Source organism: Coffea arabica, chromosome 6c (genome assembly GCF_036785885.1).
Source record: "Coffea arabica cultivar ET-39 chromosome 6c, Coffea Arabica ET-39 HiFi, whole genome shotgun sequence".
Classification (NCBI taxonomy): domain Eukaryota; kingdom Viridiplantae; phylum Streptophyta; class Magnoliopsida; order Gentianales; family Rubiaceae; genus Coffea; species Coffea arabica.
Window position 1 is genome coordinate 2570875 of NC_092320.1, and position 23273 is coordinate 2594147.

The 23273-nt window shown below is 35.7% G+C and overlaps 3 protein-coding genes across 15 annotated transcripts; 2 read left to right on the forward strand and 1 right to left on the reverse strand.

The window, feature by feature from the left end:
- Positions 1–1010: 1010 nt before the first annotated feature.
- On the reverse strand, positions 1011–2156 carry LOC140008143 (uncharacterized). Its single transcript, XM_072051715.1, has one exon. It carries the CDS (start codon positions 2154–2156, stop codon positions 1011–1013), a length of 1146 nt encoding a protein of 381 aa, XP_071907816.1.
- Positions 2157–4467: 2311 nt separating this feature from the next.
- Positions 4468–7943, forward strand: LOC113691336 (uncharacterized). The gene is made up of 7 exons (XM_027209436.2): positions 4468–4964; positions 5314–5490; positions 5613–5762; positions 5873–5974; positions 6096–6166; positions 6265–6332; positions 7357–7943. Exons 1-7 carry the CDS (start codon positions 4752–4754, stop codon positions 7596–7598), a joined length of 1023 nt encoding a protein of 340 aa, XP_027065237.1. The 5' UTR covers positions 4468–4751; the 3' UTR covers positions 7599–7943.
- Positions 7944–10138: 2195 nt separating this feature from the next.
- On the forward strand, positions 10139–23163 carry LOC113692669 (uncharacterized). 13 transcript variants are annotated; one of them, XM_072051938.1, is made up of 6 exons: positions 10139–10331; positions 10477–10524; positions 12105–14857; positions 20079–20839; positions 22292–22458; positions 22664–23163. In XM_072051938.1, the coding sequence occupies exons 4-6, from the start codon at positions 20149–20151 to the stop codon at positions 22694–22696; spliced, it is 891 nt and encodes a 296-aa protein (XP_071908039.1). In that variant the 5' UTR covers positions 10139–10331; positions 10477–10524; positions 12105–14857; positions 20079–20148; the 3' UTR covers positions 22697–23163. The 13 variants fall into 13 exon arrangements, 12 of the variants coding, with proteins under 12 accessions (XP_071908039.1, XP_071908040.1, XP_071908038.1 ...); XM_072051939.1 differs by having other exon boundaries at positions 12121–14857; XM_072051937.1 differs by having other exon boundaries at positions 10139–10524.
- Positions 23164–23273: the final 110 nt, after the last annotated feature.

The following is a 23273-nucleotide window of genomic DNA, read 5'->3' on the forward strand; positions in this document are numbered from 1 at the left end:
TTTTCTGTGTTTGGATTGAATAACTTATACCCCTTTGTCTCATGACTATATCCAATAAAAATGCACTTCTCTGCTTTGTCATCTAATTTCTTTCTCAACTGATCTGGAACATACGCATACGCAAGATAGCCAAATACCTTGAAGTGAGAAATATCCGGTTTCATGCCAGTCCAAACCTCTTGTGGGGTCTTCCCAGAATTGCATCTAGTAGGACACCTGTTCAAAACATAAATAGCGCAAGATACTGCTTCTGCCCAAAGGGATTTAGGAATACCTTTGGAGTGAATCATAGATCTCACCATATCCATCACAGTCCTATTCTTTCTTTCTGCCACACCATTTTGCTGAGGTGTATATCTAGCTGTCATTTGATGTTTTATACCACTTTCCACCAAATAGTCATCACAAACAAGATACTCAGTGCCTCTGTCAGTTCTCAAAATTTTAATAAAGTACTCACTCTACTTTTCTACATAATATTTGAACTTTTTAAACACATCACATGCATCAGATTTATTTTTTAAAAAATACACCCATGTCTCCCTACTGAAATCATCAGTGAAGGTAATAAAATACTTACTACCACCATTGGAAGGAACTTCAACTGAGCATAAATCTGAATGAATCAGTTCAAGCGGTCGATTAGCCCTCCAAGCCTTGCCTTTTGAAAAAGGATCCCTGTGTTTCTTTCCCAAAATACAAGACTCACACTTCTTGTCAGGAAACTCAACAGAAGACAACCCAACAACTAATTTTTTCCTTGCAAGAAATTTCAAATTCCCAAAATTCAAATGCCCAAAACGCATATGCCATAACCAAGAATCATCACACGTCACAGAATTAAAGCAAGGTAAATCACCACAGTTAAGAGAAAGAGGCCACAAACGACTACGGTTCGTTTTTACCTTGGCAATTAATCCCAATTTTTCATCACTTATGGTGCCATCACCATATTTAAAATGCAGATCATAACCTTTCTCAGACAGTTGTCCCAAACTCAACAAGTTATGCTATAAACTTGGCACATAGAAAACATCAGAAATATAATTTGAAGACCCATCTTGCAAGATAATTCTGATTTTTCCTTTGCCAAGAACAGGCACTTTTTCATTGTTTCCAAATCTCACAGATGCATGAAAAGATTCATCCAAGTCAGAAAACATCTCCTTTTTACCACACATATGATTACGACAACCAGAATCAATAAACCAATCATTCTTCATAGACTCTTCAGATGTAGAACTAGAAAATAACAAGGTCTCCTCTCTATCACAACTATTTTCAGCCACTTTAGCATACACCTCTTCATTGGACCAACATTCACTCTGATAATGACCAATTTTACCACAATTATAACATTGGACATTAGATCTATCACGCCTTTGAAAATTATTTCTTTGACTTTGTTGTTGACTATTTTCCTGATCCCCATTAAAATTATTTCTAGGTTGGTAACTATAATTACCTCTTCCACGACCACGAAAGTTACCTTTGCCTCCACGTTCTCTACCTCTGAAATTCTGGCCCCTTTGATTTGTGTCCATACGATTCACCCCCTCTTTTCCTTTTGGGTGATCTACCTTGGCTTGTAACACCTCCTCTACTGTATCCGATGTCTGCTGATTCAGGGATATCTCATACGTCAGCAATTCACCTTCCAATTCATCAAGTGACAAATTGTCAAGGTCTTTTGTGGCTTCAAGGACCGTCTTCTTGGTGTGAAATTTGGTAGTTAGAGATCTTAGAACTTTTTCAACAACTCTAACCTCTTCCAAATTCTCACCATTGGACTCCATATCATTGACAATTTCTTTAATTGTGCCAATAAAATCTTTAACTGACTCCGTGGATTTCATTTGGGCCAACTCAAATTGTCTCCTAAGTTCCTGCAATCTGATTTTTCTCACGTTAGCAGCACCTCGATTTGAGTTCACCAAAATTGTCCAAGCCTCTTTTGCCGACTTTGCATGTATAAATTTTTTGGCAACATGCAACTGGACTTGAGTGTTGAGATAGTACATTGCCTTGCAATCCAACTGTCTATTTTTCTCTAATTCTTTAACTGCATCACTTGATAATTCTTTACCTTCTATCGGCTCCGTATATCCTGTTTCGACAATATTCCAAACTCCAATATTTTGGAAAAAATTCTTCATCATCGACCTCCAAACCTCAAAATCGTTTTTACCATCGAAGATAAAAACGTGACAATTGTGTAAATAATTTGGATCCATATTTTAATTTCTCAGGATCTCAAACAAAGCTCTGATGCCACTTTGTAAGAAACAAACCCACAGGATAAAATAATATAAGCGAATCACATACTCAAAGGAATAGCTTGGCAGCGGAATGTTTATAAACAAACGGAACAGCTAAAGAAAGAAACAAAAGGTGACAAAAGCTTCAGGAGGCAAACTTCTCAAATTGTTTCCAATTCTCGGCTACTTTACATATGACACTCACATCAGACTAGTACTACACATATGTATATATAGGCACCAAGTCTCCATAATCAGAGACCACATTGGAATTGGAAATCAAGCATCCTAGTTAGACTTGAACTCAATTAGCTAGACGTAGCCCTGAACTATACTAATTCCAACCAACTCCAACTAACAAATAATAATCTTGATTTAATTCCTACAAGCATGAATCAGCTTTTGCCTAGAGATACTAGACGTCGAATGATCGTATGGGTCCGACCTACCGAGATGGTATCACCTCGGGAGGACGAAGTTGAGGATGGACATTTAGATAGGTGAGGTAGTTACCTTGACCGGAAGCATGATGGGCTGAGTCATCTTGGCGATGTGTCGAACCGAGCGAGCAGAGATGAGTGTCCGCAGGGGTCAATGAAAAATTCGGAGAAAATTGAACCACTATCAAACCAAATTGAACCGCAATCGAACAAAATAAATATTTTTCCACTGGCTGATGAATATTTTCGTAAAATTATAAAAAAAAGGGAAAATCGTTCAAAACGTTCCTCACATTTTGTAAAATAACTTTTTTCGTCCCTCACTTTTAAAAGTGTAATTTTATATCTTTTACATATTCACATCGGTCAAATTTAGTCATTAACTAGGTTTTCAATCATTTTTTGGCCAGAATCCATCACGTGCAAGGCACGTGATGGATAAATTTGTCAAATTATATTTTACATAATCTGATCTATAGTCCTCTATATTTTATAAAAAAAATTTTTTCGTCCCTCACATTTAAAAAAATGAATATTTCCATCCCTCACTAATTATATATGTGAGGAAAATCCTAAAAAAAAATGTGTGTGAATACATTTTTTTTAAACACATGTATATGTTTATTTGATTTTGCTTAATAATACGAATAGCATAAATATATATATGTGTCTATTTGATTTCACTTAACAATACGAATACCATATATTATACGTGATCATTTGATTTGATTTCATCTGGTATTAGCTATTAAATAATCTTACATTCATTGTCAAGTTGGCCAATATAACTATTTTCGGTCAAAATACAATAAGAATATGCAAATTAAGGTTCTATTGGTAAATATTAGTCGTAATCATACAAAAAGAGAAGATAACCCACAAGTTGGGTCCAATTACATACATGTGTTTATGATATTATTATTAAACAAAATCAAATAGACATATACATGTGTTTTAAAAAATGTATTCACACAAATAATTAGTGAGAAATGAAAATTTCATTTTTTGAAATGTGAGGGATGGAGAAATTCATTTTGTGAAATGTGAGGAATGAAAAAAATTATTTTATAAAATGTGAGGGACGAAAAAATTTATTTTATAAAATATGGAGGACTATAGATCAGATTATGTAAAATATAATTTGGCAAATTTACCCTTAAAAAATGATCACGTGCTTTGCATATGATGAATTCCGGCCAAAAAATGATCGGAAACCTAGTTAGGGACTAAATTTGTCCAATGTGAATATGTAAGGGATATAAAATTACACTTTTAAAAGCGAGGGACGAAAAAAGTTATTTTACAAAATGTGAGGGACGTTTTGGACGATTTTTCAAAAAAAAAATGCAAGCCAAAAAATTTGATCTCTTAATCTATATTCAATGATGGTGGCCAGTTGCTCCAGAAGTAGACCTGCTTCTCTTATCTTAAAACATATACACACGATTAAGTTCTGATTCACGACGCATCACTCGATCGTACAAATACAAAAAAAAATCTGTCTTAATAAAGCCTAAACTAGAAACTTCATTAGTGGTGTGGAAATACGTTGGATCCAGTCTAAAGTCCGCTCGTCTCGTCGGCCAACTCGAAAGTAAGCCTTAGTGTCCTGTGTTGTGTAACTCGTGTTGTGCGGCGTACCCGTCTTATCACCGTTTGAGGCTTTGAGCCCCGCCGAAAAATACATACTCCTACTGACTACTAGTACGAGAGTACTAAGGGACAGAATATTCCCTAAATTGTCCCAATTCTCGATTCTCTGAGGAAAGGGGGGGAGAAAAACGAAAAGAAAAGAAAAGAAGAACAAAAAAGCCTCCTCCCAAAAACAAGCGAAAGCAGGGTTTTCTCTATCCCTAACCCCGCCCCCCCCCCCTCTTAGGGTTTCTCTCCTCTCCCTGGCCTTCTCTCTTACTATTACAAATTCCCTCGACCCAGGCAACTAACAATGACCTAACAATTTCACTTCTGTAATCTGTTATTTGGATCCTAATTTCTTAGCCTTCCCATTTATTTTTCCCTTTTCCTAGCATTTCCCCGGTGCTAATTACTATTAATGGAAGCGAGGGTCGGGGTGTCTGGCCCCGGCGGGGTTGTAGACGGCGGTGCAAGGAAGTTCTTGTCCCAGCAGCAGCAGCCGCCGCCGCCCCCGCCTTTGCATCACCAGTCCCAGATTGGCACAGTACCTCAGCTTCTCGCTGGTGGAATAGCCGGAGCTTTCAGCAAGACCTGCACAGCCCCCCTTGCTCGCCTTACCATTCTTTTTCAGGTTTTCCCTTGCCTAACTAATATATTTTTTTCTGCCCCCTCATTTCCTAGTCATTCAATATTTGAAAGATTTAGAACGAAAAGTATAAGAAACATGACCGATTTCGAACTTTTTTCGGAAAAATATACTTTTCTTTCCCTAGAAGAAAATTTGGTATGTCAAAGAAACGGTTCCTCCCCCTCCCCCTCCCCCCCCCCCCCCCCCCCCAAAAAAAACCCTCAAGTCACCGTAGCTTATGTTATGCTTGTTTTTTAGTTAGTTATTGTTTGTTAATCTGGGTTAAATCTTCGAGTTAGTTATGGTATTGTATTTTGATTCTGTTTTATTTGTCAATCTTTCCTTACAAAAGGTCCAAGGTATGCATTCAGATGTTGCAGTATTGAGCAAGCCTTGTATATGGCGCGAGGCTCTGCGGATTGTTAATGAAGAGGGCTTTCGAGCTTTCTGGAGAGGGAACCTGGTTACAATTGCACATCGGCTTCCTTATTCTTCGGTCAACTTCTACGCCTATGAACGCTACAAGAGTGTAAGTGAGGCTGCTGTGTTAAAATCATTTTCATGCAGTTAAACTGGTTTGACAGTGTACGGTACCTCTGGAGCTTGAATGTTAAGGTTGTCTTTCCTCCTGATCTGCTTGTCTTTTTCCAGTTATTGAAATCAATTCCGGCATTCAGTAGTCATGGTGGAAATGCAAGTACAGATGCCTTTGTGCATTTTATAGGTGGTGGATTAGCCGGCATAACGGCTGCTTCTGCCACATATCCTTTGGACCTTGTCCGGACCCGACTTGCAGCGCAGGTATAATCATTTGACTGCACTTATACTCTTTGTAAATATGAAGTATTTTACTCCTCCTTTAGTTTTGTCTTTACCCTTCTTAGTTGACTGGTATGTTTACAATTATACAGAGGAGTGCAATATATTATCGTGGCATCTGGCATGCACTTAGCACCATTTGCAGAGATGAAGGCTTTTATGGTCTGTATAAAGGGCTAGGAGCAACACTGTTGGTAATTTTTTTTCTTGGGTTATGTGCTCTTGTATTGATGCATCACTTGTTACTGTAAATTTTTGGGTGATTAATCAAGGCTGGAATCAGTAAGGCTGTTAACGTTATTACATGTAATGCAGGGTGTTGGACCCAGTATAGCCATAAGCTTTTCAGTCTATGAGACATTGAGATCATTTTGGCATTCAGAAAGGTGAGTTATAATTGTTCTCAGCAACTTTTGATGTTAGTGCAAGCTGATCTGTAGCTTTTTGTGGTGTGATTCTGGATATGACGTTCACTTGTCATCAGGCCTGATGATTCTACTGTCGTGGTAAGCCTTGCTTGTGGGAGTCTTTCAGGCATTGCATCATCGACTGGTGAGTTGATTTGGATTCCCAAAATGGCTGTGTAACCTCTCAACCAACTTAATGGAGCATTTTATTACCTTTCAACAGTTTGGTACTCAACTTACATCAGCGATCACAAGCTCATGTTGAAAAATTGTCCATCTAAATTTAAATTGGGTAGTTTATTTTGTTTTATAAAGTGGTTGTCTTGGCATGGAATCTTTTTTTTTTATTTTTTTCCTGTGGTTTGAGGGGGGTAGATATCCTGATATGCAAGGCAAACTGATTATGTCCTAGGTTGTTTGTTGTTGGTATTGAAAATTGTCACATTACATGTCATATTCATTGTTCTTAGAATACTCGAGACGTGTCCATCAAGGAGTCTGGGTTTGCTGAGTAGCATTTTAACTTATTTTCTGTGCCATGTCATCTCTCGAAAGATCTTAATATGAATATGTCAAAATAGTTCATGGTGCTAATTTGATATTGAGTGTGTTTGGATTGTAAGTTATTTGAAATATTTTTACTGTAGCACTTTTTGTGATGTGATGTATGTGAGATAAAAAGGTAATTGGGAAGATAAAAAGGTGTATTGAAAATTGTAATGGTGATGTCAGCAAATATATTTGGCCAAATAATTGGCTGTCCAAACACACTAATTATTTGCTCATCCAAATGGCTAAAATGTTGACCAGATTACCAGTGAATGGAGAAGCTCTTAACTATTAACTCCTCTTTGAAGACAACTTAGTCATCCTTTTCGTGAATCAGTGACAGGTTAATTTCTTTTATTTTAAGTGGTAAAAAGTGGGATGATTGGATTTAATTGTCCAAGTTTCAAATTATATATGGCTGAGCACATGGTAGTCTTGTACGCTGAATGCTGCTATCATGAAATACAAGTAACTAATGGGATTTTTTTTAGTGATTGACAATGGGTTTTCCAAAACCCTAGGTGGTTTTGTAAACTTGTACATTATATACATGATCTATTTGCTATTTGTGAAGAAGATGATGAACATTTTTTTTCCTTCTGTTTTATAATTTGATGCAGCAACTTTCCCTCTGGATCTTGTGAGGCGGAGAAAGCAATTGGAGGGGGTTGGTGGTCGTGCTCGCGTGTATAATACTGGTTTGTTGGGGACATTTGGGCACATAATCCGCACTGAAGGCCTACGCGGCTTGTATAGAGGAATAATGCCAGAGTACTACAAAGTGGTACCTAGCGTAGGGATTGTTTTCATGACATATGAAACACTGAAGAATCTTCTATCCAGTGGGCCTTTTAACTCATAGTCGGTGTGGCGTCTCCTACCACTGTCTGTGTTGCAACTTACCATTCGCTTGACAGGTAGAAATCAATCAGTCAGTCAATTTTGTTTAGGATACATGTAAGGGTAAATTTTCTTTTATTACCTGGGGATAGAATCCATGGTAAATTTTGTAGTTGCTGCCGTGAAACATTTTTTATTCGATGTATAGGCTATTAGATAGTAGCAATCTCTGAAAGGGGAAATGTATCACTCCTGTTGCAGATGTAGGTCCTTTTTCGGGAACGTGTTTCTTAACTGATGATTTAAATCATGCTGAAGTGTTGTTGTTGCAATTGATTTATAAGAATATAGCATTATGTTTCCAACAGGGTGAGAGAGGTTGAGCATTATTGTTGGCTTGGTCTGGTTGACGAGTTTTAGCACATTGAAATGCCCAAAGATGCATCTCTTCGGAGAACGTACATAATGGCACTGAATACTTCTCTCTCTACGGACAACAAATTATTAAATTGTTATAAATTAACTATTTTTAATCTATTTAATTTCAATATTTGCATTACAATAATTATATTAAATTTTATAAAATAGCATTTTTGGTCTTTTTATAACAAGTTTTGTTCAAAAAAGTAAAATTTTCGAGCATGGAAAGTGCCTATACAAATACATGAGTAGGGATAACCGGTAATTATATACATTCAGTTAAATTTGACTCATTAAAAGCTTGAATTATATAATTAATTGAAGTTGACATTTGTCACTTATATTTTTTTATGGGATAATTTTAGAAACCTCTCTTGAGGTTTCTAATGATTTCAGACAGTTCCACTCACATTTTGAAAATTACACGAACCTCCCCTAGAACATATATTTAGGTTTCACCCCATTCACCCCTCTACCCTAAACTAATTATTAAATTGTTATAAATTAACTATTTTTAATCTATTTAATTTCAATATTTGCATTACAATAATTATATTAAATTTTATAAAGCATTTTTGGTTCTTTTATAACAATTTTTGTTCAAAAAAGTAAAAAATTTCGAGCATGAAAAAGTGCCTGTGCAAATGCATGAGTAGGGATAACTGGTAACTATAAAATACATTCCGTTTAATTTGACTCATTAAAAGCTTGAATTATATAATTAATTGAAGTTGACACCTGTCACTTATATTTTTTTTATGGGATAATTTGAGAAACCTCCTTGAGGTTTCTAATGATTTTAGACAGCTCTTCTCACATTTTAAAAATTAAATATACCTCCCCTAAAACATAGGTTTGGGTTTCACCTTTATAATGTAATACCAAAAAAGTTATATGAATGCCCAAATTTGCCCTTAACTAAATTTTCTTAATACGAATAATCATTAAAAAAATTTTAAAAGTCAAGAATACGCTTGTATACTACCAAATTTATGAGTTTTATTGCTTAGCCAATGTTTTGATATTTTTCATCCCAATGGTTTTCTACATCCATCGAAACTTTCAAATACTCATCACTTCTTTTTCTTCCGAACAAACTTTGTTTTAGATGCCCAAAATCCACCGTCGTAATTTTTACCTTTACAATTTTTACCTCTCTATAGATTTCTTCCATATATTATCTACCAAATCATTAATCATAAAACTCACAATCCTTACCTTTTCCCCACTCAAATGGCCAAGCTCTCGGTTACCAAAATTCTTCTAACCTCTGTTCTCAATATTTGGGTTGGTCATCTAAATCAGCCCACATTTTTTTTCTCAAAATTAACACAGTTTTATTGAGAACAAGTTTGATGTTTATTAAGAGGAACCAAGAAAAACATCAACAAAGTGCAAGTTTGGGGTAGTAGTTTTAGTGTAGTCTACCAAATTATACTTTCTCATAATCCAATAGCTTTTTTGTGCTCAATGATTTGAACAATTAGATTGTTAGCCGTGATGATTGCTTCCATCATCATCCACAGCAGTAGCATGACAATAAGATTAGTGAGGTAAAGGCTTTTAATGGGTTTTCTATGTGAAAATTTTAGATTTCCACTTTTAATGGGTTTTCTATGTGAAAATTTTAGATTTCCATTCTATTTCAATTTACAAATAAAATTATCAAGGTTTTAATGAGTAGCGTGGCAAAATAAAAAAGAACTACAAGTTTCAAATTAGCATTTGGAGATCAGGAATTCAAGAGACACTTTGAGAAAGGTGATAGGAATGGTGATAACAGGATAACGATATGGAAGGAGACATCTACCTTGATTAGTATATTTGAGTGATAGAAGGTTATAATTTAATGGCCATGACTGAAACAGTTTCGCAACAATATATAGCTTAATCAAGAAGAATTGTTTTCCTTTTTTCATTTTTCATTTTTCTGTTATCTTTTTTATTTTTATTTTTTATCAATGGCTTGTCTTTCGAGAAATTATGAAGGTTATTATAGTCATTTTCTATTATCAAGGGAGGTAAGTGTAATATTAAAAACCTTGAGGGAGCTTAGTGAAATCGCTAGAAACCTCAGGGAGGTTTCTGAAATTATCCCTTTTTTTATTGACTTTGCTAGGTTCCTTCCTGAAAAAAAAAAAGAAAAGGGTCAATGCCGGATATATTTTTGACTCTCCTTTGACCTAGAAATCCAAACTAAGAGGGCTGAGAGAAAGAGAGTGTGAGACTGAGCGGTTGGGAGTAATAAAATAAAATAAAGAACAACCCTAATTCTCGATCCTCGTCATTGCCGTCAACTTGGATCGGAGAGAGATCGATCACCTCGCCGGCGCCGGTAAGCCCCTTGGCCAAAATTCGCCGTCTTTAACTTTCCTCATTCCTGCCTTCTTCTATCTCTTACCCTAATTAATGCCTAATTTCCGGCTTTCTCCGAAATTGCGTAATTCCATTTAAAACCTCTCTTGATTTAAATCTCAAAGTCGATTGTGATTTGGGGAGCGGAGTTGTCAGCTGAAGCTCGGGAGAAGGTAAAATTTCTGATTTTGCAATAGATAAATTGTTTAATCACCTAATTTCCTCAAAGTTTAAATTGTATATTGAATTGGAGTTAATTTGTTCTTAATCCGGTATTGGATTCAATTTCTACCAGATTTCGCTGGTCATGATTTTAGATGTCATATACTTTACTAGGATTGAATTTATATTGCTTTATTTTGAGGTCTAATGCTGAAAGTCTAAAGATGGTACAAAGATTTTTTGAGAAACTATTCAGTTGCAATTCAGTCGCGGCATTTAGCTCTTATTTGAATGAAGTCAGTTGGTAACTTAAAAACTGGGATTTAGCATATATATTAGTAAGATTAACATTTCCTTGGATTTGTTGAAGTTATGCTATTGATGCTCACAATCTGAGCTGGTAGAAATTGCTTTTGCACCATGGAATTTGTGTAAGGTTAGCAGATCATGTGGAACATTCTTGTAGTAAAGTGATTTTGGGATATGAGAGCGTCAGTTATTCATTTATGAGATGTAAGTATTAATGGCTGCCTACTCCAAGTGTTTATGTGGTGTTATTATATTTCTAATTGTGGATTGACTACATTTATGTACATCTATTCTTGATTTTAGTAGATCTACAAGCTTCATTAGATTTCCAGATGTCCTGAATAGATTTCTTTTAGATACAGAAGTTCTTACCTCTAAAAGTTGATGTTCAAATGGTTTTCAATAAAGGAAATTATGTGAAAATTTTATTTTGTGTTTATTTTCACGTGCTTCCCAGTTTTGCAATATTGGATATCTCAAATTTTACTATATATACATAATTCCTTTTTAAGAGTCTTTTCGGTTCAAAATTTCTGAACATCATGATAACTGCAATGGAGGATGTGATTTGCTGTGTGTAATGCTTTAAGATATTAATAGCAAGGTTCATGTTCTCGTTGTTGCTTTATTAAAGATATGATGAAAAGAAAGATCTTTGTTAAACTTTTACTGTTCCTCATTTTTAATGTTATTCCGTATGTGAGGGGTATGATTTTATAGAAAGATATAAGCTTTCATGTATGGCTATGTAATTACAAATTCACAGCATACTGGTGCATTATGACATTAGTTGAAAATAATTTACAGCATAAGCAACTCTGCGCTTTGTTTCAACTGACCAGCACTCCACTTCAAGCATTGCATTAAGCTCCACAAGGCCTTTGCAATTTACTGTGCCTAGATTCTTTAATTTCTATAATAAGAAGTAGGAGTACATACTCTCTATTACATTTCTGATATTTAATCAGTTCTGTTTGCTGGTTAAGATACTTCTCCTTTTTTGCCATTGACCATAAACTTGACCATTGGTTGGAGTAGAAGTTTGCTTGTGGTATCAGTATGTGATTTACCTTTTAGGGAGATAAAGGTGAAAGATGCCTATCTTGTTGGTGTTAATCTTACGTGGTAGCCTTTTTAGTACAGCTCTAGACAAATAGCTGGTACTACTTATTTTTTGAGACTTACAGAATTAGTTGTTCATATGATAGGTTAACAAAGCTTAATCAGCTAAAATTTGCTTGATGACTATATGTTGCATCTAATGCATTATTTTATGCCTAAGTGCCTTATTTTCAAAGGGGCCCTACTGCCTAGAGCATTCCACACCAAACAAAGAGAAAAGGAAGTGATAAAAGGGAAAGAGAGGTATGCGTCTTGTCAAATGCAATCATGGATTACATGATTATACCTTGAAGTATTGAGCGAGTAGCCTGGACAAGGAATCTGGAGATGCGGTTTCTGTTGACTAGTTCATATGAATAGTCATTACTCATTTCTGTGTTAGACATTTTGGTGATGGATGCATTATTAAGCATGCTAGAATCAATATGGTTGTGAACAAATTAAGACTTGCTTTCCTTTTCTAAAATTTGGCTCTGCATTATATACATCTATTCAAGAGAAAATCTATGTTATATGGACTCCGGTATTGGTGTCAGATACAGGTGCATGTTGAAGTGTCGGATTCGCATATTTAAAAATTATAGGATCCAGGGATATGTGACCAATTTTAGGTATGGGTGCAGGGGTGCGCTTCTTAAACTTGTAGATGGATAAGATCTTTAGAAATAAAAAATAATTATTTTATTTTTTAAAAAAATAATATTTTTTCTTAATAAATAATAAAATATTGAGGATATATATATAATTTTACTATTAAAATAAAAAATATATATATACTTAAAATAATATATATATATATATATATATATACTTGAGCTTAATATTTCGAGTCAGCTCGAACTCGACTTATGAGCGGCTCGGTTCGTTTGCAACCCTATCCGAAACACAAAAAAGAGTAAAGTGGAGAAGTAGTACCACCAACAAACCCTGCGTTGGTTGGGCCTCTCCCTTAAGTCCTTTTCACCTTAAAACCTTTCTTCAGAGAACGAGTGTTGGACCAACGTCATCATCGTCCACCACCACCCTCCTCATCTCTCGTCTCTCTAAACATTTTCCGAGCTCCCCCATTTCCCTCAAAATCAAAGGTGCTATACTCTGGCTTTTTATTTGATCTCTCTCTCTCTCTCTCTCTCTCTCTCTCTCTGAGTTTTTTTTAATTAATTTATAATTGTCATTTGCCTGTGATACTGGCCCTTTTAATCTTTTGGTAAATTGGGTTTTTTTTTAAAAAAAAAATTTCCTTTTCTTGTTTCCTGTAATAGTTGTGATTCGCGTAATGTCACAAAAGATTTTGGCCACCTGAGGCATTATGGGTTAATTGAGAGAGGATTAACCATTTTGTACGTCTTAGATTATTGGGGATTCATTTCATGTAATGCTGTTGTATTTCTCTGCTAAAGTTGGGATTTTTCTCTCAGGGTTGTGTTAATTTAACTATTGAGCTTTAGAAATTGATTAGCTTTTTTATGTTCTAAGAAGATTTGGTGAAGATTGATCTGTGGACCATATTTCAGAATCTGGGGTTCAAATTTTTCTCACTTTAGTGCTGTGGCGATCCTGGTGTTGCCAGTGTAGCTAAAGCTTAACAGCATAGTGTAATTTTAATATGCTAGAATGGGAAAAAACCACGAAAGCTTTCCTTTTGGCGGGTTTGTTAAACATATGTTCTTATTTTACTAGTTTACTATCCAAATCTTTGTCAGGTTACTGAATTTGCTTTGTAAAAATATTCTTATTTCTTGTTGTGGTGGGATTTTGAGTCCCTCTACAGCCATTATCATTTAATAGTCTATGTATAATTGTATCTAAAATCCTCCCTCCTACAATGTTTACATTCCAAATAACATGGCTTGGTAGGTTATACGTAACTTGCCTTGGCCTTGGAACCAAATAGCCTTTATCTCCCTGCAATATTTACCTACCAAATTAAACCTCCCCTAAGGTTTGTTCATATTACGAAATAAATCTTGTAGTTGATTAGAAAACTCTTACGCCGTTGTTAGTAATGGATCCTTGACTCCGTTAATAGATGTTGTGAAATGATGAAAGAGCCCTAGTTCTAAAGAATTAAAATATTAAAATTTAAAATTCAATAAAAAGAATAATTTTGCCAGAAAAAAAGAAAAGTATTTATTTGAATTTGTGAGTTTTCACAAAAAATTTTGCAATATTTTCTCTACATATTTCTAACTTATTTTTTTACTTCATATGCATCATATCGCCAAATAAAAATTGAGAAACAGTGAGAAACTATCCAACATAAGACAAAGACATAGAAAATTGGTGCAGAAAGATGATAAAAAAAGAAAAAAATGGTGAAACACATGAAAAACATTGAAGAAAGAGATAAAAAGAATAACAAGACCAAGTACTATAAAAAAAAATGGGTGTAAGGAAAATGATACAAAAAATTAAAAAAGAAAGAGTAAAAAGCGTTGATTTGCTATACCAAAAAAAAGGAAAGGAAAGTGTTGGTCATCATCTTCCATAGACGGGCAGTCTCTTTTTCTTTTCTTCAAAACCATATCTAGATTCAGCAAAAATATTTTTAAATAACTTTCCCAACATAGGAGCTCATGTATTTATCAATCCAATTACATTTATCCAGATAATTTTGTTATGGAATTTTGAGCTTGACGGATCTTTTTTAGTTTGCCCAAACTTGAGGGCCTGATTCGTTATTTGGTCAAATCTCGGGGAGGATAAATGTAATTAACCCTATTTTAAGCGAACTGAACAAAGTCACCCACTCCAACCCCATCGCCCCTGCTTGCTGACCAACTCGGCCAACCACTTCCCTCCTTGGCTCCACCCATTTTCAGTCTCCTCCGCCGCCAAGCTGCCGAGCCCCTCTCCTTCTCCGTTTGACTGGAATACAAGGCCGATAGAACGAGCGAACTCGCCAATCTACAGGTAAAATTGACTTCTTCTCCTTGCACCAATGTATTTCGACTCAGAGTTTGTCATTCGTTTTTTCTTGCCTTAAAAACAATTAAATAAAAAGACGTTAAATATATTGATTAAAAGGGACATCACATCTATATATCTCTTCTCATTTTCCTTACACAAGTTGATATCTTCCTCAAGGGTCACAATATTGACTATCAACGTATTGCCTTGAGTTTTGTAATACTAGTGTTACACTTTCTGCTGATAAAAGATTGTCCTAGTAGGTAGATTATATGCTGTTATTGTTATCCAATATACTTGTTGTTAGTAATGCAGCCAAGGGTCAGGCAGCTATATTTTGCTCATTCTTTGTGAGCCCTAGTGGAATGTTCATTCTATAGATTATTAACATGAGGTTTAGAAAGATATAGTGGCTGTCATTCTAACACTCTTTAGGAGCATAAGTAGATAGATATGCACGGCTATGTGAAGTGCTGATGTTGAATTTCAATGAATGACTACCATATCTAATATTGTGGGATGGCCTCAGAGACTCTTTTGGTTGGTACTAGATTGAAAGTTGCTTGTAAATGATTGAAAGCTATGTCCTGAAGTTAGAGATCTCTTTTATGGTGTAGTCCACAAGGATGGCACTTCTTTCGAACATTTCTTGTGACCATTTTCTGAATTTCAAGTGATTTTTTTCTCCTTCTCATTATTGACTCGAGTTGGTCTTTAGTCCATTGGGCTTGAATTGCTAGTTTATGCAATTAGGTTTCTAATTAGACTTTCGAGCAATATACAAATACTGTGTTTCTGTTTTGTTTCCATATTCTGCATCCCCAATTTATGTACAAGAATATGTAGTAAACCCTCTTTTTGTGTAATCTTATTAAATCATATCTAGGTTTTCTCTGCAATTCAGTGATTGAGCTGAAAATCAGGTTCATGGCTGTGCTTTTTTCCTGAAACCACTACTACTATATGCACGTTATGGGAGATTGACCTGAATATTGAGGTTGCTTCTGTGAGTATATCACATAGTTATTTCCTTATGATTGTGTATGGTTCTGCGGTATGGTCTTTTATCGATGTGAAAATCTTTGAAAGATGTTAGAACTTTTCGATGTGAAGATATAATTGTTCTTTACCATTTGAGAATTAGCATCACGTGAACCTTTATTTTCATGGAGTTACATCACTGCAAATCTGTAACTCATTTAATTGGTGGACTTGCATGTACCGTTCTCCATCTTACTGACTCCACTAACCATATAGTTTGGCCTGTTTATACCACGTGGTTCAAATGATGGAAGGTAGGGCAAAGACTGCTACAAGATATCTCCTCTAGCATCTTCATTGGGTGGAAAGGTATCAAACACTTAAGGTATGCCACACGGTCGTACCATGTGGTACTCCAGTATTGATTACTCTACATCAAATAAGTAAGGTGATCCTCCTTGTCTGGTGGGTACTAAATCCTAGATAAGGAGGACCCACATTACTTACTTGGTGACGAGTGATTGATAGTGTTGTACCATATCTTAGTGTCAATGTGGCCTAACTTGAGTATCCAATACCTGGGCACTAGTTCAAAAATTTAGTATATGCATATTAGGAGTGACACTAGCTTATGGTGTGGCATACAACTTTGCTTGTTTGATAATGTAATATAAAATGGGCTGTGTTTGTTTGAACTCATAAGCCTTTTACGAACTCCCTTAAAGTTGAAATTGTATAACTTAATTAAGAGATATTAAACATGGATGGGGCCCAATTCAATAGCAGTCCTACTTACATGCAAAGTTGAGCGTCACATCATCAGCTTATGTTGCATCACATGTACATACCATATTTTCTCTCGTTATTTTTGATATGAGAAACATTCAACAGAAACTACGGTGAACTAGTTGAGTTGCTTCCGCTACTCAGGCTGGTTAATTAGACTTACGTGAACTTATAGTTATGCTTGAGCTACTGATCAGTTCTTTGATCAAGTTGGAGCTCTTTAATAAGTAACTTGCAAAGCTTATGAGCCTCAAATTGTCGGTTTTTATAGTCAAAATCTCCTGCAATATAACGGCACTCGTTGAGCTACATGTTAGCCGTGCTGAACTCTGTTATCAAGTTTAGCTTGTATAATGTCCGGGTCAAGGTCCAGCTTGGCTTACATACAGTTCAAGGTTCATTTAGGTAGTCCTGCTTTGCAGTAAGATTTCTGTCATTCGAGCTCAAACTCAATTGGGATCATCAAAACTTCTTGCCAAACTTGAGATTGATGGTGGCCTAGAACTCAAGTTTGTTACAATTTAGTAATTATCAACATGTAGAATCACCATCCATTTATTTTGACAGAAAAATAGCAAATTAGTAATAGGAGTTAAAAATGTATCGCAAGTAATTATTTTTTAACCATTAGAAGCTCCGAATCACTACAAGTCATTTGACATTCTTTCAGAATATTTTACACTAAAGTGGAGGATTTGTCTTGCTTTAACTGCCAAATGGAAAGGAAAAAATGTTACCACATGAAGCGTGTTGTTGTCTTCTTCCATTCTCACCTTATAAATCTTGAATTGAATAACTAAATCCTATCCAAAGGGAGTTTTTTTTCATTCTACTCTTGTTCATTGTCCAGTCTGGTTTCAAGGGACGATTTTGAAAAATTCAAGGTCCAACTCATTGATGCAACGTACTTCCCTGTCACTTTTTGAGGAGAATATATGGAAGAAGCATACCTTTATAAGAATCAGCAATATACGTAAAAACTAATATGTCATTTATCAAGCTTTTTTTGTCTAATTTTTCAAACACATTAAATGATTTAGTGATAAATCAAGTTCAAATTAGATAATCAAATTTAGACACACTAAGAAAACTGTAAGATGACGTCAAGCAGAAATTCTTCAGGAATAGTTATTTATTAAGAAATTTGTTTGCTTGTAGGATGCAGTATTTGAGAGTTAGATAAATATCGCAAAGTCAAAACTTCAATCTTCCTTGAAAGTTCTAAAACCAAATTCACAAGTATAAAGATAGACTGTTCCTTATCCCTCATTTTCGTATGAAAATTATATCTTATATGAGAATCTGGTGGTGAAAGAAGCTGTCAGTTTTGTTTTACTCTCAGCTGATGTGATGATTAGTCAGATTTGACATGTCCATGGGACTTGACTTCTGAGCATAAATAGCTTTACCACTGAAGCAGACCATGTAGTTTTCTGCATATTATCAATTATCACAATTTTGCATAGGCATACAGGATGACAGCTGATATTGCCACTGCTCTAATTTTAATGCCACAGCACATTTTGTTTAAGTACCAAATTTGCCCTTGAGAGTCAATATCAGAATTTAGCAAGTTTTGCATGAGACCCACACATGTTTAACAACTCTGAGTCATCCCTCAAATCTTTATGTCTCCTGTACTCAACTTCAACTGTGAACAAGATTGGCATCTGGAAGTTGGAACACAGATTGCAGGCCTCAACTTCAGTTACCGTTTTCCCTTAATTTCTCTTGGCACCCAAAAAAGATGGTAGTGAGGAATTATTATCATGCTATCACCACCAGCACAAAAGGCACATCTTATAATATCTCATTCACAGTTTTAGCTCATGTATTGTAAGTGAATCTACCTTCACAGTAAAAGATTTCTTCAAAAATTATGCCCTATTATCTGCCTCTGTGAAAAAAAAATTGATGGTTAGGCCATGGTCTGACAATCAAAAGTAACAGAGGCCGAAGTTTGCTTAGTGGCATACCGAGGCTGCCTGAATTCAAGTACATGTAACTGCTCTTTCTCTTTTCGTCAGATAATTTAAAAGTTAAACATAAAAACTTAAGTATAATTCTAAACCTTGACTAATAGGCAATAGCTCAAGAATCTCAACAGAAATGATGAAACAAAATAGAATGACAGAAAATAAAATCAGGTTAAGTCGATTTTTACTTTGTTGACATCCAGACTGAGTCTTCTCTAGTGGCTAAGGTTGAGGCCTTAAGGATTAGAGGTCTTGAGTTCAAATTTCCTGCCCCTCCCCACTTCTTAAATCCCAACTCTCGTCAACCAAAAAAAAAAAAAAAAAACTTGAGTGTTAAAAAATGCAGAATCTTGTAAAAGTATTTGAACATCTCCTTTCATGTGCCTTTGGTTATTTGGTGGACTTTCGGATGGGATCCTGGGACGGAGAGAGGCATAGTCAGAGTCCAGAGGACTAATAGAACCAAATCTCTGGTGGGTCCTATATGTAACTTGCTAAAATTTGCCCGTTGACTACTGAGGACAAATATGTCATTTGGACAAAATGTGCTGGGGCATTAAAATCTTTGCCGTGGCATTATCATCTCTGCTATGCATAACTTTTTCTTATGTCGGATCTTTAATAATTGTTGCTATTGGCTTGTAGTCAAAAAGCAGAAGTAAGTAATAAATTTAGCTCAGCTGGAGACAAAATTCGTAATATCTTGATTACAACAGTGAAACAGAGAGTAGAGGCAACCCCAGGAGAGGCTGACGAGTCAAAAGTGGCAATTGTAACTAGATGGTAGATTGGAGAGGCGATAGTGGCTAGGAGCAACTGGAGAGGATGGCAAGGGGAAGAACCTAGGGTTATCCTGCTTCATTTAGTAGCTTAATAACTTTCTATGTCCAACCTCCACCTCAGCTGGTTATTATAAACCAGCTTTGTTTGATTGACAAGTCGAGTCGAGTCCAAGAACTTAAAAAAAATAATTATTTTAGAATTAGCACCCAAGACGGAGACGAGTATGTATGCTTAATTTAGTTGTTTACAATAGTCAATTATTCAAATAAGTAATAACAATGGTGTCAGGTAAATGCTTCAATACATATCTATGTATGATGATTTTTTCTTGAATTATGATGATTTTTTCTTGAATTGTTGTTTCTTAACTGCAAATAGTTTAGAGTGACAAAAAATATTATGGAAATGGAAGTCTTAGTTGCCTTCAGATAAATTGAATTTTTGTGTGATTCTGTTACTTAAGTTTATTATATTTGGAGTCGTTCCCTTCTTCTTCTTCTTCTTCTTCTTCTTCTATTTATTCATTTATTTTTTTGAAGCTGTTACTTCAGATAAATTGTATTTCTATGTGAATCTGTAACTGAAGTTTATTGTATTTGCTGTTATTCCTTTTTTTTTCCTTTCCTTTTTCTTTTTTATCATGCGTTCCTTTTTTCTATTGCTCCTATTCCTGTCCCAAATTCCTGACTTGTTTGCAGGTTTTGTGTTAAGGTACCCACTCTATTGTGAAGTCCAAACAAATTTGATATATTTTTGCAGAATTGATGAATGATGTCCTATAGAATTGCTCAAATACGTCTTGTAAATTCACATCCTGAAGTCTATGATCCCTGTGATGACTCATTTGCACTAGTTGATGCACTTCTAGCTGATCGAACAAACTTGCTTGAGCATCGTCCAATTTTTTGCTTGGAAATCGGTTGTGGTAGTGGATATGTGATTACTTCCCTTGCTCTTTTGCTTGGGGGTGATGTCTGTGGATCCTACTTTATTGCAACAGACATTAACCCTCATGCTTTGGATGTGACAAGTGATACATTGAAAGCACATGGAGTACATGCTGAGTTGGTAAATACCGATGTTGCAGCGGGTCTTGAGGGGCGATTGATGGGATTGGTAGATGTTATGGTTGTTAACCCACCTTATGTGCCAACACCTGAAGAAGAAGTGGGTTGTGATGGGATTGCTTCTGCATGGGCTGGAGGAGAAAATGGACGGAGTGTTATTGATAAGATATTGCCCATTGCAGACAGGCTTTTGTCTGATAAGGGTTGGTTATATATGGTTACCCTCACTGCGAATGACCCTTCTGATATATGCCTTCAGATGAAAAAGAAAGGTTATGCTGCTTGTATTGTGTTGCAGAGATCAACAGAAGAAGAGAGTCTCCATGTTATTAAGTTTTGGCAAGATCCAAATAGCAAATTGGAGGCAAACAAAGCGAAGGTGTTGAATCATGGTACTGCTATTGGATCATTTATTTCTCAATTTTCTCAAGTATCGCTCTGGAAAAGTAGAAATAGCACAAACAACTAATAGTAAACCTTGAAGTTGGAAAGTTATTATCCACGTCATCTAATTCTGGTTTCTTTATTCCTTGCTTTGAAAGTCATATCCAAATGATCAAGCTGAGGGTCCTCTTGAGGCCAGTGTAAAACTGTTGGAAATTTCAATATAAGCTACAGGATGGTTAATCATTTTGAGGCTGCCCGTTTACTTTTTTAAGTGCTTTGAATGTTACTGATTAAGTATTTTGGTTTAATTGAGTGGCAAAATCTACTCATCTTCTATGCCTACTTGTTAATAAAAGAAGTCAACGACTTTGTTAAATGGTTTGCTTCTTGACTTGTAACTAAACACTTGTTGATGCTGAGTGGCTGAGGTAAATTTTTTGGTTTTGGTTCTAGGATATTAATAATTTAAGGTGCTAATTTGAGTGCAATGGTGCATTTAGAGAATCATAAAAGCCTGTTGAAAGATGAGCCTTCTGCGTACTCATAGACCTTGTAAAGAGATAAATTTAGTGTAACTAGTCGGAATAGCTTCATATGACAGTATTGTTTTCTGAATATGTAATAGGAGTTCTCTACTGGTTGTTCACTTGACCCTTGGATGGTTCATGAGTTGTAGAACAAAGATAAAGCCCAAGATTTCCTGAATTCCAGTTTAACTTGATGAATTACTGGGTAGAAGATCATAGATCATCAGATATTTGGCATGGACTCTGCATAGTTGTAATGTTTTTTCCATGTATAATTCGTGTATTTGGAAGTTGGATGGTATTAGAAACTACAAGTAACATTATTGTGTATTTTGGCTTTCTTGATGATTGATGGGCATGGTTGAGACATACAGCACTATGAATGTTCTTTGTTGATTTTTGTTGTTTGAATTTATTTGGAATGTACTACAGCTCAGAAATGTTGAATGGATGAGAAGTCTGGCTAGTAGTCTTTGTTGAATTCCTTCTCTCTTTGACGGGCTACCTTGTGATCCTGTTGAATTAACTTCAATGTCTGAAATCAGCAGAAAAAGGACAAAATGGAAATAATTGTAACCACCTGCTGTAGGCTGTAGTCCCTCACTCGTCTTCTTTTCTCCTTTGAGAATTATAAAGAAGAGAATGAATGAATTGTTAGAAAGCCAGCAAAAAGATATCTTTAAAGGGCAGTTTTTTACACTTTAGGATGAACTTTCATGATGCAGACGAATATTCCGTAGCAACTAGCAACAATATTTCTGGTATCTCTACCAATTTTAACCATCTTGGGGTAATCCAGGTGAATGCCACCTATATAAATGACATGAGTATATACTAGCGCTGAAATTAAACTTGCATCACAAACACTGGCCACCTTCTCAGGTGTATGATTAAGCAGCTGTGAAACTTCATCAATTTTTACGCATGTAGGTGGGCTGATATGGGTGACAGAATGGAACGCTTTACAATACTCTGTTGCCTCGGCATTTATGGCGGTTCTTTATAGCGATTACATGTTCTGGTCCGGTACACCAACCCTGTATTGCAATGGAGACCAATACGAGCCAATGGACCTGCGAAATTTTGCAATTTCACAGGTACTTCTTTCTTTAACCACAGTATCTAAGAACTGATTTAGCTGCATTAATTGACCACATCGAGTAGCTCTATAAAGGGCGGTCCCAGTTAAATTACTTCTAAAGTCTCTCAAGAGCCAAAGTCTTGTTGCATGGCACGCCAAGATCATGATTCTAGATTTTCCCATTTCCTATTGTAATCTTCTTTTCAATCAACTCAATTCAGGCAAATTATGTTCTGGGAAGTAATCCAATGTAAATGAGCTACCTCGTTGGATATAGCAGTGACTACCCCAAATATGTACATCATTGGGGAGCTTCAATTCTAGCAGATGCTAATACAGGTTGCAAGGATGGGTTCAAGTGGCTTCATTCACCATCTCCAAATCCAAACATAGCAACTGGAGCTCTTGTTGGTGGACCATTTCTCAATGACACCTACATTGATTCCCGAAACAATTCTATCCAAGCAGAACCAACCACTTATAACAGTGCCTTCATTGTTGGTCTTCTATCTGGCCTTCTCACCGCCTCTCCAAAACTTCCGTCTTTCACATGGGAGAATACCAGTCTTGTATATAAACTGTGCAGTAACATGTAATTGTGAAAGACGAGATTGAAGAGTATATAAACTGTACAGAAAGACGAGATTGAAGAGTATATAAACTGTACAGATACACCTGCATAATCATATATTACCTAGAATCTTGCAGATTTGCTACTGAATTTGTCCTCTGATGCCCATATTATATCAGAAACCTCTGGTCCGACTTGCCTGTCAAGATTAAAGATTTGATTGCTGCGGCAGTATAAGGACAACCTAAATGAGGTGTCAC